General features: G+C 47.4%; 1 protein-coding gene across 1 annotated transcript in view; it reads right to left on the bottom strand.

Moving 5' to 3' along the window:
• LOC119442802 (uncharacterized) overlaps window positions 1-27,799 on the bottom strand; it is a 294,064-nt gene that overhangs the window by 20,913 nt on the left and 245,352 nt on the right. The window contains exons 3-4 of the mRNA XM_037707828.2: window positions 26,599-26,734; window positions 2,295-2,428 (exon numbers count right to left, since the gene is read on the bottom strand). Coding sequence (XP_037563756.2) covers window positions 2,295-2,428; window positions 26,599-26,734 — 270 coding nt within the window. The remainder of the gene's footprint in view (window positions 1-2,294; window positions 2,429-26,598; window positions 26,735-27,799) is intronic.

The raw sequence follows: 27,799 nt of genomic DNA, 5'->3' as shown, positions 1-27,799 counted from the left end.
TGCCGATCGCCAGCGTTTCAAACATAACGAAGAAGCAGTGTCGGTCAGCCAGGCGCATCGTCCGCGTTTATGCACGGGACCGGCGCTGTCAGACCTCAGGGTAAAACCTACGCAACGAGTTTGACCTCTCCCGTCTTCCGTACACCGTAAATAAACAACTAACCAGTTTATTCGTTTATTTGTGCGATTTTAGCCAGTGAGTGTAGGCAACAAATGTGGTCACGACACGACGGCGCTCCGTGCGCGTTTTGGTGCCACTGCACAAGCTTATATATAGACGAGTCAGAGACGGTTTGCGCACGCGCATTAACGCCGCCTCCATTCCGTCTGCCTTGCAGGGAACCTTTTCTCAGTCTGCTCTACTTCTAGCGACCCGTTTCTCTAGCTGCTGTTGGGTGCCGAGTCTTTTCATCGAAGCACTGGGAAAGCGTACGCACGCAGACGGTCGACGCTCTTATTTAATGACATTCCGTTTTGTCACCCGTAGTATTCGGCCCCAAGATTCGTTTCTCCTCCGCGTTCTGTCAGCTAACTGCAGTACTCCGGCTGGCATCATGGTGCCTCGTCGCGAGAGTCACACATGCGGGCTTAATCCAACGTAATCCAGTGCAGCCAAAAAGAAGAAGCTCTTCGTGTCGTTAGCGCGCCAGGACTGTCCGCCCGACAGAGTCCATTTCGCAACCCCATGGCGACACGCCAGCTGTCGAGCCAGTCGGCCTCCCTGAAAAGGCCCAGAGTGCGCTGGCGACAACCTTGTTATCGTGTCAGAAATTGCGTTATGGTAGTGTATACAGCTGTTATTATTTTCGTTTATTTGTGCTTTGAGACAACCTGAACCTGCGTGATACGTTGGAGAAACTTATTATTTACCTCTACTTCGCACTGAAGTCATGCGCCTGTTTAGCGTGACTGCAGTTCAATGTATATGTACTTCATGAATTCACTGTGAAACGACAAATAGGTGGGCGAACTTGAGCGGACCTACACCAGCTGTAAATCCATCACCTATTTTTTTCTGCCTAGCTTGCGGAGAGAGAAAAAAACCGAGAAAGAGATAAAGAAAAAAAAAGTAAATGAAAGGCAGAGGACTGTGGCCGGTTGACTACCCTGCACTGGGGAAAGAGAAGAAGAAAATTATGGTAAGGACAGAAAGTCAGGAGTCATTAGAGTCGCCGATGTATTGCAATTAGCGTTGCGTTAAAGGCGGTTCTCCTACGTTCAGGTTTTCTTAAGCTACGTTTGCTGAGGTTTTCAAAGTATGGCTTTGTGCGCGCTCATATGAACTCGAACAAATCTTTGCTTTTGACTTTTTTCTTGTTGACGTGCTATCGTCATATAAACGTGAACCAAGATGTTTTTTTTCTTGCCACCATTCATTGGTTTAATAGGGAGCTGTGGACCTTTTGTTTACGCTGTGAAGCCTCGGTTGCTTCATCATGTGATTCAATCATAACGAGGCTCTATATAGCGCTAAACGTAGCTTGTCTGTGTCCTCCTGCCCTTCCTTAATTTGGTCGACTCATGGGCTGGCTTCAAATATTTTCGACACATTATGTAGATAAGACTGCTATATCCACTCCGCTAGACATCGCCCGCTCGTCTTGCTTACAGAGCTTTATTGCAATGATGCTCTATCATTGTTCTCCGAAACTCATGTCGAGCGGTTCAGTGCCTGCGACGGGAGAACAAAACTGTCTTTGCAAGGATTGTGAAAGAGGTGCGAATGTATGTCAAAATGCTGAACGCCGGCTTTTCCTTTATATGAGTTGACATTTATTTTATCGTTGTTGCGCTTGTCGAAGACAACGACTGCGTCTGTGATTTAACGGATAAAATTAGCACGACGGTTAAAGTCAGAATAGCAGACAGGAAACATCTGTAAACGGAGCAGTTGGCAGCTCACAAATGACAATAATTAAGCGCGAACAGACGCACACACAGCACAGAAGATAGGAGTCGGACAGGGAGGAGACAAGCGCTTTTCTCAGCTACGTAACAAACTAGGCCCTGAGAAAACTGCTTTTAAGTTCGTACTTTATATGAAACACACATTGAAATAGCTTCTGGTATCACTGACACACTGAAACACGAAGGCTGTAGCGAGGAGGCAGCAAAACAACGCAACGATCCTAGACCTTTCCTACGATCAATCGCTCTGAACTGTACGATTCTTGCGATAACGGGCATCGCTTGGGCCGGTCACGGGTCACAAAAGGGCATACAATGGGAACGGAATCGTTACATGGCATCGTTTACAACGAGGGAGGCAGAAGGCGACGCCACGCCACACTTACGGCATTGTTGTTGACGAACCACTTGAGCGTGGCAATGGGCTTGGAAGGCCGGGAGTAGCAGGTGATGTTGACTTGGTCGCCCACCTGGTAACGGGGCTGGAAGCCTTCCATCAATGGTCCTTCCTCGGGAAGGACTGCGAGATGGAAGCATTCGAAAAAAAAAGTCACTGAAGCAGGGTCGATAGTAATAAAAATGATAGAAGCACGATCGGGAGAGAATTACTTGCGTTGGCTATATTTGAAGGGTGAAATATTTCGACAGTGTTTTCATTATTATCGTTTTTTTTTCTGGGTGGTGTATATTTCCCGTCTTTCATATTTTCATTCATATTATTTTAACATAGTCTCGAACGGAGCCTCGGTTGCATGAGTGTAAGCATCCCCAGTAGGTGCTGCGTACGACAAGCAAGGAGCAGGAATCGAAGAAAAGGTACCTGTGGTCGATCTAAAAGACATTTCGCACGATAGGAGAAGTGCCGGCCAATCACGAAAGGTACTTGCATGACATGGTACTAGCGAAAGCGTTCGGCCAATTACAAAGAATTTTCACAAAAAGAAGCTTTACTAATTTGGCCACTGACGCCTATAAATGAAAAAAAGGTTAATACTATATGCAAAAGCACTTCGTAGGAATGGGCACTGTCCAGTCATGATGGCAACCCATATGGTAGCGAAAACAGCCGGCCAATAAGAAATTGTCCTAATAAACAAAATTATTCGTTAATACGTTAAACCACAAATCTTTTCGTAAGAAAAACGGCAGTCGTATTTTTCTAAATATATTCGGGAGGGTTTTCCACTAGGCTGTCGGAAAAAAAAAAGAAATTCAAATAAAGGTGTCGGACTCTGCATGATATGCAGAAACTGCAACAGTGGCTTCGCAAACTTATTGTCCATCACCCGATGGTTGTAGTTTTCAGGTAGTTTTAGCTTCTGAGACCAGCCTTTCTTAAAATCTTGATCTAGGCCACATCAAAAGCAGGTGCCGAGCATCTGACATTGTCCCAGAAGCTGAGAACTTGGGATACCTTCCTTGGTCTTCTTTTGTTGATTTCAAACCCCAGGTAACGGATGGTGTAAGGGTCCCCCCAGCCCGAAGCATTCGAGGAGATACTTCCTTCGCCCGGGTAACATCAAGGGGAAGAAAGCAGACACATAGGGGAATGCGTGTGTCCCTTCGGAGACTATATTTTTATTCGTTGATGGAGAACGCGGGGACATGACAGAAGGGATACAGGTGTCTCAGATGAGTCAGGTGATCGAGCCAGTTGGACTGCCATGTCGTTGAAACGATTGCACCCATGCCCCTGTACCTACTGCGTCTCAGTACTAAGGTGCGAGGACTTGTGAAGTCTGTGAATTTCCTGAGAGATTTGTAGCCTTTACTGCAGCAAGTGTTCAGCTCATGCTACTATTTCATCATCGCCTCTCAGTCTCCTCCTTATTTTGTCTTTCCCCTTTGAGCCTCGCTCCGGCATCGAGTGACGTGACAGGCAAGCTGCTTTTGCCGGCATCTATTGTCTTATCCTTCCTTACGAGAACATTCCTTTTACGCGATCGAAAGATAAATACTGCATTATTTACTCCATTTCATACTATTTATGCACGGGTTATAAAGGTTAAACACCACACTCATACTTATAGCAGGAATTTATCACCATTTCCGAACGCAAGTTAGTTTGCGGCCGCACGCTTTCTTATGTGCGTGTCGACATGTTTCAACACACGCACGCGCACAAACACATGTGCACACATGTGAACGCAGGAAATAAGCACCAGACATTTTTTACTTTGCCCGTGTATTCTTGTTCCGCAACCTTCGCCGGTCGCCTTCATTAAATAAAGGAGCTAAGCATCCCTGTTTTCCACATTCTTCCTTCGTCAAACTTAATAATTGCTCCATTATCAAAGTCTTGCGTGCCCAGACTTCTGTATTTAACGCTTATCTTAGCCATGAACCACAAGCTGGTGCAGCATTAGCTCTCTAAATCCTCTTTTCTTTTAAATTCTCCTTCCAGCGAACACTTAAGAGTGTTCACCCTGGCACGCTCTGGCTTGTATGCTCGCTCTGGTAATTTACTTACTATATAAAAAAAAAAAAATGAAAACAGCACTGCTTTGGAATGTACAAGCCCGAGTAGCAGAATCAAGCCTGTTCAACAAAAAGCAAGATGCCAAATATGAATAAGAGGATAGAAAATGGAGCGCAGTTAGTGGATGAAGAAAGAAAGGCAGCACTCCATGATACTTCGTCGTCTGCGAGCAAGAAGATGGGTCCAGCAGACGAAAACAAAAGCACCGGCGAGAACCACTGAGCCACACCCGCTATGATGTTACCGGAGAATTAAAAAAAAAACAAAACGCGACAAACAGGGTGGACCTCGGTCGAACCAACGGCCCCCATCTCTTCAAGCGCCTTCGTTATTAAAAACTGGCTACTCTTAGAAAAATGGTAAAAGAAAATAATAAGAAAAGGTGTGTATACCCTATGGAGTGGGTACTGAGAGAAGAGTGAGAGAAAGAGAAAGCAAGTTGTGGGGTGGTTGAATCTTCTGCCAGTCAGAAACATCACTTGGGTGCACCGATGAGACAAAGCGCAGACAGCACCGCCTGACGTTCCTGGCACAACGAGAAGCTGGTACAGTTTTGTTTTCGTCTTCTTTTTTTATTTTCGCTGTCGATTCTCTTGCGCTGCCACGGAGCACACCTACACATTGTTTCCGAAACGCTAGACCCAAAAAGCACGAAGAAAACGCCACGCGAACTGCTTCTTTCTGCTTGTTTTGCTTCGGTCAACTGTTTTTTTTTTCTGATCAAGCTAGCTTTACTTTTAATCTTCGCGAGGTGCACGATTTCGAAGTTGTTGCTTATTATATTAGGCTGTAGAGTTCGTGCAAAGAAGCAGCTTGTATATGGCTGCTGTTCGCCTTTCGTATTATTACTTATGAAACGAAAACGGGCTGTATTTTAGCGAGAAAAATAAGAACTAAAGAATTAACTAACGAACAGAGCAGAAAGAAAGTACATCAATGTGCAGGGAAGAAAAAAGAAAAAGAAATGAAGGAGAAACAAACTTGGACAAATCAAGTAAACGACCGATCTCGTCGCTTCTGACGTTAATTAACGAAGTTCCTTTCTATCATAACATTCAAAAAACGTGGTCTCACGCTATCAAGAGTGCTGCCAAGGAAATGAAGGTACTTGGAGGTGAGTTTAGAAAACAGTACAAGAAAGAAGAAAAAAATGAAGCAAACTGGGGAATGAACGAATACAAAGACAAGGGTGTGAAGGAGAGCCTGCGGGATAATGGCGTTCTCGTTTAGAACGTCCGGTGTCTTGAATATTTCATTGTCTCGGTCTGGAAAGATGTGTTGTCTTCGCCCTGGGCAGGCCTTTGTCGTCAGCTGGTCCGCCTTGGTTCACGGACTGCCACGTGCGAAAAAGGCTGTCATCGAAAACTGGCACAAAGCGCTTTTGAGAACGTTCACGCGCACTGATCTCGCAAAGATCTCTCTCCACATTTACCTTTCCAAGACTAGACGAATCCACTGCCAAACTAAACGAGCTCCACTACTTCTGAGGACTCTTTCACGCTGTGCTTTGTCGCAATATGCGCACTGTGACCGGTTGGCAAAAAGCAAGTATGTATAGGTGCGCTGTTGTGTCGTTGTGTGTCGCCTGCAGTTTCGGGGGAAGCGAGCACGAACAATAGAATTATTTTTCTTTCCAGATCCTATACTGAAGAACAGCGTTGTGAAAGATCGCTTTAGGCAATGTAACAACGCGAGAAAATTTTTTTTAAAGCGGCAGCTTCAAAATATTCAAACACTTGCTTTGTACGTATTTTATCATGATAATATGATAATGGCTCAGTGCTGTCAGGGTCGCTTCTCTTGGAAATTGAGCCAAAGTTGAGAAACATGGTGCCCCACAATTTGTTATCCGACAGAGTTACATTTTCTGACTTTGTGAGAAGCAAGAAAACTTGGCCCATCGAATTATAAAGCTGACATTACACATCTTATGCGAGAGTGAGAAATAGAAAGTTTAAATTTCTTGCTCTCTACATAAAAAAAAAAAAAATTGATAGGGTATCATCGCAAGTTTTTTTCTTTGTTTTTTTATTTGCCACCGCATTTGAAACACACGCATCGTAGCCTACACATACGTTTATTTATATCTTTCTATTTTTTAGGAAGTCGGGTAGGGGGAGTGGGATAGTGGAGACAGAGAGAAAAAAAAAGGTAAAGGAAAGACAGGGAGGTTAACCAGAGGTTATCTCCGGTTGGCTACCCTGTACCGGGGGAGGGAATAGAAGGTCTTCTATTCCTGTTGGAACGGGTCAGTCTTCAGCCATTCCAAAAAAAGTTCAATTCTGCAGGGCATATTAACGCCTCTTTAATGCGTACACGTAACTTTCACGTGGTGAGCTTTCGCGGTTTTGCGACGCCGCAACACAGACAGGCGAAGTGGGCGCAGCCCGAAAACTTTTGACTAGTAGCGGAGAGCTAACAGCGAAAAGGATGTAGAGATCTGAAATAATTATTTTTCTTTTGTTCGGTCTAATTGTGCATAATCAGTGTGTACACGTCATAGCAGTTCTCGCGGTTTTCGTGACGTCGCGTGACGGACAGGCGACGTGTGGTTTACCCGAAAAATGTTTGACGAATCGTAAGGGCTGATTACAGCAATGAAACAGAAACAGTTTGGAATAACTTTACGTCATAGCGCCCTAGTTCTAGGTTACGGTTTCGCAAGCATCAACGCAATATACGACGCATTGTGTCTCAGTACCGGTGTTATGCAAGCGTAAACAAATGAACGTAGAGAGAAGTATAATGGTTCTATTAGACAAGAACATGTTGTACTTAACCACCACTTCACCTCCACCACTTCAAATGGGGATGTTGGTCTTCAAGCAGGCCTGGACGTGGCGTTGTAGAAGGCTTTTCGAAAGGCAGGTCTGGCTACTGGCGAGCGCGAGCTAGAACGTCAACAACAACCACCACTCATCGTCGTCGTCTTTTCCCAAACATCGAAGCGCGGTCATTCGCCTTCAGTACAATGTCCATACTCTTTGGTTAGAAATCAGGTAGGCTTCACTGGAACTTCTCACTTGGGCTCTTCTCACTCTCATTGTAACAGACGTTTGCAGGCCCAATCTGCGATTGTTTTGTAAATGAACCGAGGGTAAGTCTGGGATCTATGCGTCCACAATTATACACGATCGTTCGCTTTGCCCGAGTGGTCCCACGCGAGACACCATCAGGAGCTTAGACCAGCTTGCAACACATCTTGTGACTGAAATTGCAATCTCAATGCTGCAGACGACGGTGACCTGTATGTATGCTCGGCTCGCGGTTCCAGACACTGCACATTATCGTATTGACTATGGACACGTATCGACCGGTGGCGCGTCGGTTTTATATATAAGTGCGTCGGACACCGCTCTTGCGTAAATGGGTTGAACTAGTTCGCGAAGTCGCTCCATTATTTTCTGGGATGGCTGAGTGCTCAAAACTTCGCAGCAAAAGCACGATCACATTGCCGAAGTTTTTATCTCAATGTATAACTTAGTGGTGGCGTGACCAATAGAAGAGATAACTTGACGTGCTGCACGAAATTTACGCGGGACAGAGGCAACTACCATTTGGAGGGACCTTTGTCACGCGGTGGACATAGTTCGGTTGGTCATAGTGTCACCAATTTCTGTTTGGCTTTGGCAACTTGTTTCCATTAAAGAGAGATTCCCGATAAGTTCAGTGATAACTGCAGAGATATGCACTATGTGTATTATGGAGTCTTGAACGCAGGATCGTCTTTTAAATACGTTGACTGATCATTATCGTAAACTGTTTGCCGTCTACTGTTTAGTACAGCACAACTACACTAATTCAAGGGCTGTGAACGCCCTGCGTGTCCACTTACACTGTTCGCAAGCTATGGTGGCCAAAACTGTTCCAACACCTGATCATGTTTCCGGCGTCATCCTCGTTAGCTGCTGATGATATTGTGGTTTAAGGTCCCAGAGCAACCCTCTGGGGCTTTGAGATACGATGTGCAGGAGGGGGGGGGGGGGGGGGGCAAGACGCCGGGCTATTTTAGACCGTCTGCGGTTCTTTAATCTGCACCCAAAGCACGGTACACGAGGGTTCTACGCGTGAGTGTATATGCCCCCCCCCCCCCACCTCCCCTTGAAGATTCGCGATGAGGGTGTATGAAGCTCGGCGATAAAGGTTGGCACAGCGCCAAAAATGAGGTCAGCGGCTCAGCTGTCATAGCAGACGATAGATGACCTAGATAAGAATGGGCGAGTGGCACTGCGGATGAAGTCATCGGCACAGCTGGCGTGGTGCCAACTCGCACAGGTAGCGCTGCGCGGAGCGGATGGCAAGGTATATCTACGCATGGTAGTGAACGTGCCATAGAAGCCCATACGTTCTGCAATGGCGGCTTGTGGATGCACGGCAACGCCACCTACATTTCGTGGGGCCAACTTATCGGCGGAAAAAAAAATTGGAGGACGCTTAAGCTTCGCCTTTAAGAGTGAAACGCGATACCGTGATCGGGCTCCGTTCGCATCACATTTTTCTTTATGAGTAGGCTTCACTGCAACCGACAACGTGGGAAAGCCAGCTTACAAAGACCAAGCTTACACTGAACCCCTTAAAGTTGGCTGCACTTTTAAACACGAATGCACTGCCGGGAAGACAGTTTTACAGGAGCAATTTAAGCCGTCTTATATAAAAATGTGAAGGCCCTAAGACCTATTTTTATTGTTTTATGAATTGTTTGCTGTGGCCCCGAGGCGCGCGCGTGTGCAAAATTTAGAAAGGCTCGATTTTCAGCATTCCCCTCATTGTTGCCTAGAACCAAAGTACGTACAACCAAACACCATCAGAATTGGAGGACGCTTAAGCTTCGCCTTTAAGAGTGGAACGCGATATTATTCAAATATACCGCTGCTTATCAGGCTTTTTTTCTCGTATATTCAAATTACAATCCGACGCTATAACGCCTATAGGTTGTGGTTAAGTCGTACTTTACGATTTTTCTGACAGATTTTACTTTGAGAAATTCAATTTTTGTTTCCTAACGCCGTGCGCCACGCAGAGGACCTGTGTTGTGGGGGTGGTTAGGGATGATGTGGTTCGGCATGATTATTTCCGCCAGACGCCGATGCTTAACGCCGACGCCGACGCCGGATTTTCTGCGACAGGCGGCGTCGCGTTACAATTTTCCTTTCGAGGCTTGTTGCGCCAAGTAGTATACTGCGCCAGCTCGCATCACATCGCTATGACATCGCTATAGAATCGCATATACTGAGCACACAACAATACAAATGAAGCGTAGTAAGTGATAAAATTAGCCACGACATCACGCCACAATCTAGCGTGAATACTGCCATCTATACAGTGTACTTATAGACCTCATTCTATAAGCGCACCCATTACACTGGTGAGCCTTGGGAATTTTGCATGAATTCAAAGCAATAAGTGTAACAAGATTTTGAACGAAGTAGCATATTCATGTGTCATTAGCACCAACACACATCTGTTGTTTCGGTGTTATGATAGATATTACAGTGAAATGATTCACAAAAACGACACTCTAATCTTCACTAACACAGCGCGCGTGCCTCCTGTAATCTTTTTCTGGTACTGCAAGACATAGCTAAAACATAATATTTAGTGAAAAGGCAGTTTAAAAATAAAGTTACTGGTCAAATCTTATGAGGTTAACACTATGTATATAGCCCATACTTTTTATGTCTACGCATAAGAGAGTTTGGACGAAATTACAGTGTTAAATACGGTAATACAATCTCGGCATATCTCAGCACGCATCGCCAGGAGAAAACTTCAGAAAGCCTGCATAGTTTCGTATTCATAAATATTCGTGGATGGAAGCGAATAGCCTGTGACCTCACATTTTACGCGATAGCGTTAAGGGCTCCGTGTCCCAGAAAATCCGACGTCAGCGTCGGTGTCAGCGTCGGCGTTAAGCATCGGCGTCTGGCGGCAATAATCATGCCGAACTACATCATCCCGAACCACCCCGACCACACAGGCCCTCCGCGTGGCGCAAGGCGTTAATGAAGAAAAATTGAACTTCTTAAAGTAAAATTCGTCAGAAAAATCGTAAAGTACGACTTAACCACGACCTATAGGCGTGATAGCGTCGGATTGTAATTTGAATATACGAGAAAAAAGCCTGATAAGCAGCCAGGGATCTTTGAATGCTATCGCGTTCCACTCTTAAAGGCGAAGCTAAAGCGTCCTCCAATTCTGATGGTGTTTCGCTGTACTTTGGTTCTAGGCAACATTGAGGGGAATGTAGAAAACCGAGCCTTTCTAAATTTTCCTATTCTAATGCAATTGTGGGTACGTTTTCAAATGTTTCCATTGGAGGCGTATTGGACGCATAATTTTCAACTAGTGTTTTGCCCCGCGAGATGTAGTCACGCTTCAATCGTACGACCATAATTGATGTCGCAGCTCATTGGCTGGGAACCGTATTGCAGCCTAGCCGTCGCGACCATGTGATTTGACCTTGAGGATGGCTTCAGCGCCAGACATAACTCGGGGCTTGGACAGGTACGTAATCAGTTCTGTGTCGGCGCTCGGAAATGACAATTAGATAAACAATAATAGAATAATTAGTTGGACAATGACGGCAGAAATGAGAGAAAGTACGCTCATGCGAAATACGGGTTCATTTCGTGTAACGAGGGTCGCTTTTTACATTCTGTCATCATCGGAATGCGGTCGCTGCGACCAGTATAGTGACTCCTGCGAGCTCGTGCACCACAGCAGAACGTCATAACTACTGAGCCGCCGTGGCGGACGGTTGCTGATGATGGTTTGGCAGCTTGTTCTATTAAGGTATCACCACTAAGTATTTTTCGTTTGTTGGCGTTGCACAAGGCTATACCAGAAAGAGTGTACTTGCGAGGCAGCTGCGGAGTGGGGCGACTTATAGGACGAGACAGCTGATCTACACTAATGGCGGCGGTAAGGGGGCTGCGGATGCCATCGACGAAGTGCATTGCTCAGCGATTGCTTCCGGCGAGTAAACTTTGACACGCTCGACAATCCCTGTCCCATGAGTGCCGCATCCCCAAAGAGAGCTCCACGAGTCCCTCCTAATGCACGCATGTCTATGAGTTGGTTCGCGCCTAAGGAAGCTGGGCATCATCGGCCGCATTTATTCCGCTTATTGGATCTGTGAGGACGTGCCAAATGGATAGGCAGATTGTGCGCTTATGTGTCTCTTACAATTCTGGCACCAAATTCACAAAGGTTCACGGGCCGAATCCACAAAGCTTTTCTTTTCGTAAGAACTATTTGCGATCGGCTGGTCGTCATTGATATTACTATTTTCGCTATGATGATTGGCAGAGATGTATTGAACATCGCAATTAAGTTGTTCATGGGAGCACTTGTTATTACGAACAGTTCTATAGCGTAAAAGAAACGAACAAGAAAGAAACATTTTTGTAGATATTGGCTCACATTCGTAAGATCACTTCCAGCCCGATTCTGTAATCAAGGATAAAAGAAGAGGTAGGGATACGCATGTGTGTGTCCTTGTCCTTGTATCTCCTTTATTCCTGGTCTTTCGTGCGCCTACCTGCACCGAATTCTGCATTACTAACTTACATGAACCACGGTGCTTGTGATAAGCCATGGGCAGGCACTTATCGATGCGCGCGTATACTCGTCGCCGAAAACCTGCGTATGAAACGACATGACACCCCAAAATCACTTAGTTTATATAGGACGTGATTAGAAACGGAAGAACATGATCTAAATAAATTTTAGTGACTCAACACATTCTTTCGAATGCTAGGGATTACCACGCCATTACATTTATGCGTGACCGTTTTCCACAATAGTTTTGTTTTTATTGGCTAAGGTCCAATGTGCGCAGTGGTTATAGTTTGGGGCTTTTCTTTCACGACATCTGTAATAGCGCGTCACACTACATGATTCTGCGGGGAACCCCGGATTTCAAGTGTCCGACAATATATTTCACAAACACCGCGGAACGTTATTAACACTTTCGCTCCACTGTTGATAAAGTTAACGCCACTTTCCAGCGAAATCGATTCTATTCTCAGCAGCTAAACCTGCAAGAGCTTCACGCAGCACCCGATGTTCGCAGGACGATGAGAGGATTAGCGCTGACCAATGTACTGTTACTGAGACTACGATTACGGATGAGAGCTGAGGTCACTTCTTGAAAGTTATTCACGTAATATTACATTTAGGTCTTGGATCTGCCTCCTTGTACTACATTTCATTCTTTAGCCCGTATATCTGCACATAGTCTGTCGAAGATGACAATAAACTGCTGACGTTATACATTGTCAGTATCAGTCGTACGCGAAAGTGTCGACAACTGGCAGTGCGAAGCGACGCGCTAGGAATTGTCAGCTTCATCAGCAGTTTCCAGCGAGCAAATGCGACAAGTGCCACCCCCTGCGTGTGGGGGAATAGGAAGCTTTCTGTTGGCCGGAGTGTGCGGTTCGCGAGATACACGCGTATCAAGCCGCGACCCTCGCGTTCCCACCGCAGGCTGTGTGTACTCTTCCCGAAGTGAGATGCGGCTCCCCGAGAGGACCCTGGGCAAACATGTTCCGCTGGCGGGTGCATCTCTCCGAGACCACACAGCGGGATACCCAGGATCGTGTTTCCAACGAGACACGTCATTCTCGCGGGTCCCAGCGATGTCTCTCGCACCATCAGCCCGCGTTGGTGTCACAGGAGCAGGAACCACCATCGGAGCACCGCCCGGGCGGGGCAGAGACCGTAATGGGATAACTGTCCAGGCGCGCGCGCGCGCGCGTGAGCGGCTTGCGTAGTACTGAGCCGGTGTGATTAAGACGGCTCCCAGGATGTGAACCCTTTGGCCCGTGGAGACGTGTGCACGCGTGGCCGGGTCTGGTGGCAAAATTAACAAGGTCCCCGTTCAGACCAGATAATATCTTCATATAATCCAGACTATAGAGCGCATTAGCTCAGGTCGACCTCTCTCTTTCCTATCAGTAAAATCTCTCTCTCTCTCTCTCTCTCTTTCTTAATTTAATCCTGAACTTCGTCGACCTTTTTTCGCACGATCGGAAGCGTTGGCCTAAATAGCCTAATGATCGTGCAAGAAATCGCTGCGTAAAAACCGAACGCGATAACCTCGAACCTTCAAAGTGATCGTTCTTGTCTTTTTAGAACAGCGAGCGTCTTATATCTCCCGATGGGTGGGTGTAATTTATAGCTTGAAAACGTCTAGGTATCACTTGGAGATTGCAGATTCTCGCTCTGACATGGCAGATTGTGCAATACGGAAAAGGTAACCTGGCTGACAGTACATGGTAGGGCAGCACTGGCGACTTAATGTAGTCATTGCATGGGTGTAAGAGAATAGGACGATGTTCTCTACCGAGTCGCGTATTTATACCCCGGGCGAAAGCATACCTGTAGATTTTGGCCCTAATAGATGCGCAATCGGCCATCCACAGTGGCAATTCTCAGGTCGGATTCGCATGTTGCTTCCAACGTGTGCTAACCAACCAAAATCACATGCGCAATACTCACGAGTGCCTGTCTCTCTGCGCAGGCTGCTCTGGCAATGAAAATCGGCGGCACAAATTATGTTATCTTGTCTCAGAACTACTGTCTGGACAAGCGGACAAACTCGAACTGCGAATCCGGAAGTTAGGCCAGCTGTCCACCACACAGGAGAGAGAGAGAGAACAAGAAAGAAAGAAAGAAAGAAAGAAAGAAAGAAAGAAAGAAAGAAAGAAAGAAAGAAAGAAAGAAAGAAAGAAAGAAAGAAGAAAGAAGGCAGAAGAATTTTAGCCAATCTGGATGCCAGACATATCATTAGTGAAGGCGGCCAGCCAATGGCAAAGTGAACTTACGAAAGAAAAGCTTCGTGAATATGGCCCCAGAATATTGTCTGGCTGGCCACTCTACACTGGGGGAAGGGAAAGAGGAATAGAAAGAAGGGAGATGATTGAGCCTCTGGGCACCGGGTACTTGCCACTGTCCTTGACCTTTGGTAACCAAGTAGTTTGGGGGTTCATGTAAGCAGGGAATTTTGCGAGCGCTTCTTGAGTGCGTCGATGACCTAGAGCTAATTCTATTCAGTCTGATGATGTCTTCAGTGCTGTGCAACAATCTACCAGGGCTAATATTGACACGTGTACTTACTTATCCTCTTATCCGGAGACTGCATTTCACTCGCTAACAGCTTAAGGTTATCGCTCAGCGCAAGACACACCTGCATGATTTGTAACTTACTCGAATGTTATCGGTGATTCTATCCGTTGTGTATGTTCTCACCGAACTTTGTGTAATCAGCTTGTATACCCTACACGAATTGTGCCCTACACGCGCGCACCAGCGATTACGCTGGAAAGTTCGACGAGTCATATATAAAAGCACATTTTATAGTAAGGTACGTGGTGTCATCTTTGCCTTTTGCGTTTCGCGTATACGTGCGGAGTATGAGGCGATGAATTAGAATCACTGCCCGCAGCTGGGATATTTTGTTAAGTTTGGAGAATTGAAGCCTAGGTGCACGCCGACATCAAGCCTACGCAATCTTACTATCCTGTAGCAAAGGCCAGCTAAAACAAAGTCGTTTACGTTAAGCACCAATATCCATAGGTGCCAGGTATTACCTCTTCAAACAGCCAAATCACGATACGGAGCCTAACAACAGGGTACGGCATCTGCAAGAAAACGTAAGAGCCTAAGTACCTTTGCACTTCTATGAGCCTGTCGTTCGCTCTATCGTACACGGGAGGAACACAAGACGGAATGGGAGAGCGAAAGAAAGGACGTTTTCCAGGTGGTTAAAAGGGGCGCACCGCCCAACGAGTCGCAAAGAAACATGGCGCGCCACTTCGTGACAGACACGAACGGCACTTGTTTCTTCTGCCTCTGGCGGCGGCAGGCCCCAGCACTTCCCGCTTAAAGCGAGCGCACCCTATAGCCCGCGACAGCGTTCGAGCGAACGGGTGCTAGCGCGCGCTGTACGCGCTAAGTGAGCTAGATTAGCCAACGCGGCCGGGGCCTCTGGCGCTCGTAAAGACGAGCTGGCGCGGTAACACGTCCGCACGAGCTTCTCTTTCCATTGACGCCGCTCAAGTGAGTGAGAAAGAGGGGAGAGGAGGCCGGTGTCGCGCGAGCGCACGGATCCTCTGTCGCCCCGTGCAGGGTCTCACCTCTGCGCCCCGTCACCACCCCGACGCTCCTTTCTTTCCCGGCAGACCTCTGTCTGGTGCGTTCCCCAGCAGGCCGCGATAGTTGCTCGCGGTGCAGCGCTCCGCTGTGGCAGCGTTTATCAAGAATAATGGCGGCACGGGACCCTTCGCGTGGTGGGCACCCTGGGACCCAATGACCCCAGTTAGGCCTAATCGACCGGGTCAGCCGGTGCACGGAATGCGCGCTTTCTTTTCCGTATTCGTCGCTAGCTGGCTGCAGGCTTTGTTGTTTGGAGCTCGCGGAGCTAGAAATACACCACCGCGTTCGCGTGGTTCGCCCTGAGAGCGTGATCCCGCGGCGAGCGCGTGTCGTTTGTTGCTCCTCCTTCTCCTCCTCCTCCCACCCTCCCTCGTCGCGACGCGTATTCTCCGCACTTTCCCAACGTGGGCCACGTCGGAGAAAGTCGCAAGTTTGGTCGCGCCCAAGCGTGCAGCACGGCGCCACGCACGCACGCAGGGACGCATATACGGCTAGCACAGTGCGCGTGTTTGCTTCTAATCCCACTGCTGACGTTGATGACGCCGGAAGAGTTAACCAGCCAAACGAGTTTTGCGTGTTGCGAGAGGAGCGTCCTTGGCGTGGGTGCTGCCGTGTGGCTCGACGCTGCTTTACTGTCCTCGCGTCGCGTGTTGCGTTTCGCGTTCGGTGTGCTTACTGCAGTCGCCTATTGTGCGTCGCGTTCGGATCCCTCTCGTAAAGTACGCTGCCGTGCTCTGGCCTTCGCCGTCCGTCTCCCGGTGTTGTGTTAACTGCCTCAATTCCCTCGCTCGCACCGGCGAGGTGCGACCTCGCTAGCTCTCGCTGCTGCGTTAAAAATGGATGCGGCGTGCCCGAGCTTTGCGAGCTTTTGACCGTGTTTTCCCGCTGCGTTTGCCGATGGAGTCATGGGAGAGAGTACGTGCCTTTCTCGGATACACGTAACTGCCCGCTCTTTTTGGGGTGTGCTTCTACTTCTGGATCCCCTTCTCACTATATATATATATATATATATATATATATATATATATATATTTGGCCGAAGGCACTATGGTGCCGCGTAACCTTAGAAGCGGCAGTCAAGTACTCTTTCGTGGCTCTACGCGCACGACGGTTGATAATGCGAATGCGTAACCTTAACTCGCGAAAGTGCATTACCTGCAGTTGCAGATAAAATTACCTACCAGACGACTCGTAGTTTAATATGTGTTCACTTAAATTATGGCGTGTCCCAATCCATGCACACTTTTTCTTTATACATTGCGCACACCGCGATCACCAAGGCAGCACTAGCTGGTCAAGGTGGTATTACACTCAAGTGGTCCAAGCGACTATAATTTATGGATGTGTGGTCCTTACCACATACCTCTGCTTGGCTGTTCTACGACGAAAACCAGCTTTATATGTAGTGCATATGACAACTCTCTCTCTCTTTTAAAAGAATGTCAGGCAGTTTAAACAGAATAGAAAATTCTGTTCGCTACCCTAAACTGGTGATTACCGTAGACTGACTATAGAATTGGGAAAAAAGAATATATTTAAAGTTAAGCACAATAACGTTCATTTGAGGAACTTATGTGTCCTCCGCCATTGGTTCTAGACCACCGCTCACGCAGAGCTGCAATTTGCTGTGCAAGGCCTGGATTTTAAGGCTGCCGTTTCGGTTTTGCCAGTTAGTTTACTACGCATCATCTTCTAAAGGAGACCCACTAACCGCCTGAAGTCAACGAAATTTACAATCGCTGTACTTATGCCATCACGAATGATTCAGCGTTGAGCATCGCAGCCAGCAAAAATACATTTGCTCAGCCAGGAATATTTTTGTCAGGCCAGCATTCACCCACCCCTGCCGTCTGATTCCGCTCTATCTACGCTACTTGCGGACATTTTCCATTGTTCCCGAAATAACCATTTATTCTCGTACACAAAAATATGTGTAAAGTAATAATTCTTTGTTTACTGGAATCCTTTTATAGCTTTGCTTTACATTTAACTGTCGCATCCCGTGGCTCGAGTTCGCTCAGAGACAAATAAGTGCTATTCTAGGTTACGTGATCATCGATGGGGGATCGTGTTTGCCGAGATTGTGTTAGGATACCGCGAAAGTTTTACTGAAAGTTTGTAGGCACCACAAATAATAATTTCATGATTTAAAAAATGCATTTGCGCCTATAATGCGAAGCCTCACGTGAAGTGATCACTGATGCAACATTATGCGCAGTAAGTACACTGGAACCTCGTTGATACGATCTTCGCGGGAACCAGAAAATAAAACGTATAATTCAAAAATCGTATCATTCAAAGCAAGCACCAAAACGTAAGAAAACAGGCTTACTTGGTGACAAACTCGCTAGCAAAGCTTCCTGTGGTGTGGAGTGATTCTGCTCCGCATAACACGGGCATTATACGGGGCAGCATCGCTCGACATCACACGAACTGCAGCCAACCCATTTTCATCGCGATAACAATTATATGGACACTACAAGCGGATTTATGCCGTCTCCGTGAGATTCCGTATAAACTTAGTCCAAGGGCGATAAAATCGTCGCCGCGAGCCGTATGCTGTATGTGCAAGTGAAAGCGTGCGAGATACGCGCGCTTTCACGGAGAGCAAACGCACGACGGAGAGCAAACGCGACGTCTTCCGTCACGCGAAAGCCCGTGGGAGGGGGGGGGGGGGAGGGAGGGGCAGGGGGCGGCGTTGTTTTCCAGCACCAACTGCACGCGTATTTCGCGACCGGGCGCAAGGGGGCCTGGCGACTCAATCTCGCGCACGATAGGTGGACAGCGGGAAGGCGCTGTGCTTCTTCAAGGGCTGCAGCAGATAGCGCAAACCCTTTCCTTTCTCATAACAAACCATTTAGTAGGGAGGGGGCACGGCTTCTACTCAGCCAGCAACTGCGTACTTGCACCTTTAGTGGCCGCGGTTGGTCGGTGCACCGTATCTTGAAAGCGATCTGCAGACGGCTCATAGCTTTGTGCGCGCTGTGCTTTCGCCGTTCAGTTTCCGCTGAAGCGATAGACCGCATGCAGACCGATAGACTACATGACCGGTAGCTACCTTCGCTGCTGCTGCCACCGCGCTTGCTCACGCCAGCGTTTCGACAGCGAGTGTCCGAGGTCATTGAGTGTGACGAGTTCATGCGCTTTTGAGCGCTGACACCATGCTTGTTAATTCAGTTAGTAAGTGAATGTTTCCAAGTTTACACGGCCGATAAAACTACTATCCTTACTCCGTATAGATGTCTGCTCATTTGCGATCGCAACTGATGCTTCGCCTTTCGGGCTGAACTGCGTCTTTTATTGAGCAACTTTAAAATAGCTCATCAGTTTTCGCTGAACTTTCTTTTTTTCAAAGTCCGTAAACAAGTTCTTTTGAAAGTTGAAAAACGAGGCCAAGAATTCCGAAACAAAGAAACATCGTAGAGCAGCGTGACACAACGAGCGATACGACTGGCGGACGAGGGCAGGCGCTTCGTTCAGCCAGGTGACCGCAGGAAGATCTCGCCTCAAAAGCCAACCAAAACAAGTGCGAGCGAAAGCTAACGCGAGCAGACGATACTACGAATTCAAAAATAGCGGTCGGACGGGTACGCATGACATCAGTTCTCCGCGCGTACGTCGCTGAAGGGGCAGCTCTCATTGGTCTGCTTTGCTCGCGGCTGGTTTGCTGCCGGGGTGCGCGGCAATTTAAATCGGCAATTTAGGCCAACCCACAGCGCGCGTTTTTCCGCTAGTGTCGCCGGCCCTTAACACGTTGTTAGTGGGTCGATGGAATGTAATTTAATCTAGTGCACTTGAATATAAAGCTACGAGTTTCAGAAATACCAGTTTGCAGTCGTATCATCCAATTTCAGGTGAAAATGCGATCGTATCAACCGCATGAAAATACATTAGAGATGTTTAGCTTGTCCGGTAATCGGGTAAACGCAGTCTTGGGGCGGAGGCGTAAACGTGAGTCACCTGCATGGATGCTGCCACTTGGTGGCGCAAAGATCAAATAGACAAAAACAGCTAAGGTTGCAGTAGCCAAGTGTATTCTACTTCTCTGCTGGTGTAAATTTTTGGCAGTGGCGTAATCGTGTTGCTGCCGAAAATTTACACCAGCAGCTAAGTAGAATACACTTGGTTACTGCAATATTAGCTGCTTTTGTCTGTTTGAGCTCTGCGTCATCAGGTGGCTGCACCATGAAGGCTGCTCTCGTTTAGGCCTCCGCCCCACGCTCCAACGCCCAGTCCGCCTGCGTTTACCCGAATACCGGACAAGCTAAACATCTCTAGTGCTTCGATGGGGCGTTGCCCGGGAGAAGAAAAAAAAAGAACGTGTCATCCCGAAAAACGTATTACGCAGAATTGTATCAACGAGGCTTCCACTCTATTGTGCGCCTCCGCCCCAACGCTCCCACGCCCAGTCCGCCTGCGTTTACCCTTGTACTGTTTCATGCGGTATCGGCTGGAATATACATTCTCAGATACACGTGAACAATCCCATTCTAGAAGAGGATGAAATAGCTTAGTCATTGTAGAGTTTAGACGTTAGTCCTAGTCGTCTTCGTTTGCGTAGGTGGTGCTGCCCGGTGGTGCAGAAGCGAAAACAAATTACCCTTTCTTCCTCCTCTTTCATATCCTGCCTCTAGCTTCTTGCCCAGTGGCTTCGTTTATGTTCTTTCACCTCGGTGCTGGATAGTTCCCGAGAATCCGTTCGTTCCAGTACGGCCGCAAGGCTGTGGAGATGAGGAAGTATGACTTCACCATAGAGTTTATCGCAATACTACCCATATCTAAATCTGGCGCCACTGTCTATGAGAGTACCCGCCGGGGTGGCTCAGTCAGCTAAGGCGTTGCGCTGCTGAGCCCGAGGTCGCGGGATCGAATCCCGGCCCCGGCGGCCGCATTTCGATGGAGGCGAAATGCAAAAACGCCCGTGTGCTTGCGTTGTAGTGCACGTTAAAGAACCCCAGGTGGTCGAAATTATTCCGGAGCCCTCCACTACGGCGTGCCTCATAATCAGAACTGGTTTTGGCACGTAAAACCCCAGAAAGAAGAAGAAGAACTGTCTATGAGAGTTTCATAAAAGGCATTGTGCCGCCATGGGAAAGCCGGAGCGGGGGTGTGCGAGGCTTGTTTCGAACGTCGGTCGGCTTTAAGGGTTGCCACTTCTGCTCAAATAGTGATTTCTCAGAAAGAAATCGTCACAAGTCTTTGCACATTCGTAATACACCTTCTAATATTGCTTATTCGCATTAAATATAGTAAGTACGAGAAGAAAACAAAAACAGATGACTGAAACTGACGCTCAGTGAACGCTGACCTCACATTTTCCCCTGCAGCTTTAGCGGGCATCGGTACTCCTCACGATTGATATATAGTTGAAGTCTTCGCTCTCCAAGGAAAATGCTGATCCGAAGCTACCACATCACGGCATTTCAATATGCAACAACGCCAGGTTTGTAACTCTCTCTGTAAATCCTCCTGAGACCCGAACACAACTATGAGACATAATCGCTCTTCAAGGTGGTTTTTATTGTCTACTGTTAGGTTATGAACTTGAAAAACAGTTTTTAAAATTTAAATAACGCCGTTAGTTGATAAAAGCTGCATCTCGATGTAGGTGGTATCTACATCATCTCCTCAGGTTTGCTATGGTAAAAACTGCATTCGATTGCTTAAACGCAAAGATGAAGATGGAACTACGTGTATAGTACTACATTGCCGTGTTGCTGTCGCGTCCGGTATTTTCACGCAATCTCTGTGATTTCCAAACACACCTCAAGAATGCCTTCGGCCGTCTGGGAGGACACAGAGGTTTAGATCAATTCAGTGTCAAATGTTTCGAAAGCGGATGATAAGAATATGACTAAACCACTTCTTTACAGTTACACATGCACCGTACTTCATACCCAGAATGTATACTCTGCGTGATCACTCCCGAGCGAATTTTGAAAAAAAATGTATGTTGAAGGCAACGTGCACTGTATTGTACAAGGGGTCTTAAGAGGATATAAGGAACTCCGTGGTTGTTACCACGCTTTACAGCGGCGTTGGCGTCGAGGAACCTTCAGGTCCCCGGACAGCCTCCTATCACCGCGCACGGGGGCAGAGGCCTAACGTGGGAACCCCGCCGCGACGTGGTCATTTTGTAAAACCACGATGCTCCCGGCGCCTCTGGGCGTGGCCAGTGCGACGTGCTCGTTATACGGCGACGCAGTTTTTGCAGCGCTCGTATATCTTGAGCAGCTTTACGGCAGATTACACGGCGAGCAGCGGCGCGGAATACGGACCATTCGTGCGAGCGCCGCACGCGCGTTTCCGATAATAGCGTCGAAATAAATCGTGGCCAACGGCTCTGGTGGCAGGGTCCACGCTTCGGTGCCGGCCATGGGCGGCTGGGGTCCGTATATTGAAAAAAAAGATTATTTTCCTTCAATTCTATTCATTTCCCATCACTCGTACCATCGTGTGGCCGGTCCCAGCGATAGCGGGAAAGGAGACTCGTGTGAGGACATGACGAAGGGCAAGATGGGGACTGTAATAATTGCTGTAAACTATATGCAGGTCCAACACGTCTATTTGAATCTTTGTGTGGGTTAATTAAATGCTATAAAACTGTTTATCTTCCGCAACGCGTTTTGCACCATAGCGATTACGCGCCTTGAAGGCAAGACGGTAAGACGGGAAGAACCACACCATGTGACCACGCATTACACAATCGTCGGGATTGGCCCACTTTACGTGGCCAAAGAAGGTATGGAAAGCCTCGCTTTAATAAAGACATTGTGCTATTGTACTATTCAGGGCGTATATTTGTCGCAGTGAGGATATTTAGGGACCATTTGTCGTTTCACTGCGTAATTAAGGAAAGAACAGAGCAAGCAACCGGCAAATGCACACTTGTAAGGTATACAATATGTACAGATGGGAGCTGCATATAGGCCGACCCGTTATATGAGCGCTGTGGGATCTATTCGGGAAGAATGCAGCACCAACGCCAGCAAAGTCTGGAAGGGTTCGTAAAGAAAACTTCCCTTTAAAATGCGGCCACTGAATGTCATTCTGTCAAGCCCATTGACCAAATGTGAGCCTCCTCTGTGAACCCGGGCGCCTTGATGGAATGTGTGACAGCGTCCGCATAGATCGTTTTATGATGTTCATCCTTCCCTTCAATGGGTCTTTTACTTTCTTTCCTGTCACCTTTTGTACCCATTTTTAAATTTTTTCTTTAAAGGGCAGCCAACCGGAAGTCATCATCCCCATCAGCGGTAGCCTATTTCTATGTCCACGGCAGGACGAAAGCCTCCAACAGCGATCTCCAATTACCCCTGTCATGTGCTTGCAAAAACTTGCGCCTGCAAATTTCCTCATTTCATCACCCCACGTAATTTTTGTGCTATCCTCGACTGATGCTTCCTTTCCCTTGACACTCATTCTGTAACTCTAACGGTCCACTGGTTATTACAGCGGAGCTGTTGTATACGCGACGTTCTGGCGGTTTTTGTGTGTAGGCAAAAAAAGATGGCGGCCACCTGAGAGCTCACGACCGGCTGATCCCGGTGATAAAAACGGTGATAAAAGCGTATCGCCAGGTATGCCTCAGATGCGTTTAATAGCGAGAAGTGTCATAACGTATTGTGAAAAAAAAATATCGTAATAAAAAAAGTAAAACCGGAATAGACACTGTTTAGTATGAATTGCCGTTTCACGTCACGGGCTCTATAGGCAAATCACGTAGGCTTATCTCAGTTCCCTTCCACCTTTGCAATGGGTAGGCCGCGTGCGGTGAGGACTGCGGAAGAAGAGCGCGCCTACGAAGAATACCGTCGGGAACAGAAGCGGGAATGTGCTCGGCAACGGCGGGCGGCACGTAATACGGACGAAGATCGTGCCGCAAACGCAAAGCGCATGCACCTTTGGTTAGATCACCCCAACCGACTCCACTCTCATCGTAATTCTAGGTGATTTCAACATAGGCGTGTCTCGGCCAGACGGAAAGTGGTACTGTGGCGTTTCTCTTGGAAAGGTTCTTACACAAACATCAGTGTGCCACGACGCGTCATTGGTCGTGTATAGACCTCACATACAGTTCCGCTGGTCATGCACATTCACAGAGTGGAATGACGCTGAATTTTCTGGCCCTACGCATTACATGACCTGCCCAGCTCCATTTTTTTTTCTCTTGATGTCAACTAGAACGTCTGCTATCCCCGTTTCCTCTCTGATCCACACCGCTATCTTCCTGTCTCTTAACGTCACGCCTAACATTTTTCATTCCATCGCTCTTTGCGCGGTCCTTAACTTGTTTTCGAGATTCTTTGTTAGCCTCCAAGTTTCTGCCTGATATGTCAGCACCAGTAGAATGCAATGATTGTACACTTTTCTCTTGAATGACAGTGCTAATCTCCCAGTCAGAATTTGGAAATGCCTGCCGTATGCACTCCAACCTATCTTTCTTCTTCTGTAGGTCTGTATCACTCTAAACATTTTTACACCTTTATGGGTGTATAAAGGATGTTCGGGTGTCCCATGGCTAAGACCGTCACGTTTAATGAGTAAGATCAAATCGTCGGTGGGGACCAATTAATGAAGGTATCCATCCTGTTTGCCCATATGTTCTGGCAAGTCAGAATGATGATAGCTGTGACAGAGGACACGAAGAGTCCATTAAATAAACCTTCAAAGCTTACGCAGTCAAATTCGCCTGTCCGATATTTCTGTGTGCCCAAAGCTGTAAGAATTATTACAAAGTTTCCAACCAGCTTTCTCTCATCGCACATCTAGATAGAGCTCGTTGACCTGCGCTATATATATTTTTAAATCCCTCATGGCAGGGGTTACGGCGTATCGTCGCAAGGTACGAACCGCAGCTGAAGAAGCGAGTCGTAGAGCTACGTGCGCGGCTACAACCAGGCATCATCGGGCTCAACAGACTGCTGGTGAGCTGCGGCTTGTAATGCTCTCTGCACAGTAGTCTGCTGAGCCCGATGATGCCTGGTTGTAGCCGCGCACATATATCTCTACGATTCGCTTCTTCAGCAGCGGTTCTACCTTGCGAGGAGACGTCATAGCGTGTACCGAAGAGTTACCCAGAATACGTGGCGCACATCTAACATCGGGATAGTGTTGATTGCGCGCCTCGTCTGAATCGCATCTCGTCGTCTGCGCCTGCGCGGCTTTTAAAGGGAATATTACTGGTGCGTGATAGCAAGCGCTTGCGTGGCTCAGTGGTAAAGTATCCGACTCCCACGCAACGGGCCTGGGTTTAATCCTGGCGGATAGCGGGTACTTCTTTCACATTTGCCGTTGGGCGCTCGCCACGCCCTCTGTGTGACGTCACACCACGGGCCTCGATTCCCCGGCAACTCGCCTCATCGCGGTCGCCGCGCGGCCACCGCTCCTGCCGTTGGTTTTACCCGTTGGTTGACCGCAACGTCTCTCCTTTTTATTAAACCACTAAGTTTAATAACAACATGTCTAACTATACAAGCGAAGCGTAAGCGCAGCCGGGGGTCTGTAGCTATCGCTATACTCGACTAGGTTTAACCAGACCTAAGCCACAGCCAATTTTTTAGAGTGTAGGTTTCCTTCTCATGATGAGGAAGTCACCTCATGTTATTCTCCGTGTCTTTCCTTTACTATTGTGTCTCTACCTCTGTCTAAGAACTTGTATCGGCCAATAGCCATATCTAACATGTTACTAGGGAAGGCGACTGACAAATAAGACGAAGTTCTTACGAAGGAAAAATTTTGTGAATTTGATCGCGCATGTGCCAGAAGAGCCAGGATGTGGACTCCCCGGCATCACACATATTCGACGTGTGCACATATATGCTACGTGTGGTATAGATGGCCAGATCGACGAACTCAGAGACGCCGCTTTGTATTGATGAAAGTGAAGATGCGATGAGCCCGTCGCGGTGGCTCAGTCAGCTAAGGCGTTGCGCTGCTGAGCACGAGGTCGCGGGATCAAATCCCGGCCGCGGCGGCCGCATTTCGATGGAGGCGAAATGCAAAAACGCCCGTGTTCTTGCGTCGTAGTGCGCGTTAAAGAACCCCAGGTGGTCAAAATTATTCCGGAGCCCTCCACTACGGCGTGCCTTATATTCAGAACTGGTTTTGGCACGTAAAATCCCAGCAAGAAGAATGAAGATGCGATGATGGGGTCCTGATCGGAATTAACAGGACAGATCACACTGTGGCATGTGAAACTCAGAAAACGTACAACGCCTGCGACTGCCGTACCAAGAAAAACACGATGCCGCTTCTTTTGCGAAATTTCAAGGTACTATTGAATGGTCTAGGAATTTCGCATATGTTCATTTAAACGGGAACTGTTACTGCAATTTTACCATAGCTTTCCTTCTTCATGCGCTGTTGTTACCACTCGTGATTCATGTTTTTTTTAGTTTTTTTCTTTAAGACTTATATCAGACATTGCGTATTTCCTTTTTCGCTTTTTCGCTTTCCTTTACATTTTATTTTTTTATAATTTTTAAAAATTTTGCTGTGCTTCTAGCTGGTGCGTATGACATCTTTGAAATATCAATTCCTTGTTCGTTTCTTGTCCTCTCCTTTTGAAGTTAACGCTACAATCTAATTTACCTCTGTGTCGTAATGTATGTCGTTAGAAAATTTTCATTTAAGGCGGCGTTGTCACTTCTTCGCGCTCCTGGAGTCTTGTCGGCACATTGGTGTATAGATTTTCACCACGTGGGCAGTTAAGTTATGCCTCTCTCCCTCTTGTTGAGCGACACCAGTGGGCCCAAGGATGTCGTTACCAGACTCTAACTAACCAGGGGTCTTGAAGAAAATGCAAGGTAGTTCTGGCTTTGTTTCTCTTGACGTAACCTTGCAAGCGGTTAACTTCTGGCATTCTTTAGTATCACTGATGCGGAATGCTTCAATTAAATTCTTGCGGCAGCACGTTGATTTGGCGGTGCCGGTTCAGTCCTGGATACATTTTGGAGTTTCTTTATTATGCTTAGCAGGCCGGGAATAACGTGTATATTGGATTATCTACCTTTTGTTTGTTTGTTTGTTTGCTCACGAAGGCGTTCGCTTACCGTATATGCGCAGCTCTCTCTCTCCCTTCACCGTCTTGAACCCGGGGCCTTCGGTGGACACTTCGCAGCCGTACATGCCCTCGGTGTTTAGGTCGGTCTTCTCCAGGAACACGTTGTTCTTGTCCGAACGGGAGTGCTGCACAAGGGAAAAACGGGGGCAGGGATTAGAGTGGAGAAATAGCATCACGAATTGAGATGGGTGAACAGTAAATAAACGAAGGGCCAAACAGGGCGCATTTCTCGCACGTTAACGTCAATCGATTAGCAGCGCAGCCGCTATGTCGTGAACAAAGTGGGGAGGGGGGGGGGGGGGGGGGGCGTGTGAGCGATGGCGCAACTAGATGATCGAAATTTAATTAAAGTCGGAGGCTCCGAACTTCACCAGACTGCACAGCAACATACGGGCACTAGGGATCCGTATTCACGAAACGATCTTACGCCAGAATTGTTCGTAAGAGAAAATTTCAGCTAAGCTTGATGCTGGACATGTTATTAGCGACGGTGGCGGTCAATGGCAAATAACATTTACAAAAGACAATTTTTTTTTACTCGCCATCCCGGCCCTGCGAAAGTAGATGCCCAGCGAAGCTGTTGAGAACCACTACTACAATTGCTGAGGGGGGTATGCAATGGCTTATTGCTTTATAATATTAGTAGTAATGACAATTTAGAGTAATGGTATTAATGGGAGTGACAGTTATTTTGACAGCACGCGGCCGCTGGTCGTATTGCCGTTTCTTTTTCCCTTTGCCGCTCGTCGTATTCACGCTGCTCCTCGGGACTCCTAACTGAGCATTGCCTACCCATAGCGGTGCTGCAACAACAATAAAATTAATTGCTAGGCTGTTTTTTTCATATGCTGTCACTTCCCACGTCGCAAGCTGCCGTCGCCGTGGCAGTTTGCGCCATAGTAATCTTTACCTGGAAAGATATTGTTATCAGAGAAAGAAAGGATGCTTAGAAAGGCAGGGAGGCTAACCAGAGATAGTTCCGGTTGGCTACCCTGCACGGGGGGAAGGAGTCGGGGGATAAAAAGAGAAAGAGAGTGGAAGGGGGGGGGTAGAGAAAGAGAGACGAGCACAAACAAACCGTAGAACTAAGCTGCCTTAGTTTTTTTGATTGCGCGTATTTTATTTTCACTAGCAAGAAATACACTGCACATCAAGTGTAGGCGATACCTACCCATTACTTTCATAACGTG

The sequence above is a fragment of the Dermacentor silvarum genome, chromosome 2 (assembly GCF_013339745.2).
Source record: "Dermacentor silvarum isolate Dsil-2018 chromosome 2, BIME_Dsil_1.4, whole genome shotgun sequence".
Lineage (NCBI taxonomy): Eukaryota > Metazoa > Arthropoda > Arachnida > Ixodida > Ixodidae > Dermacentor > Dermacentor silvarum.
This window is presented reverse-complemented; position numbering and strand designations above follow the sequence as displayed.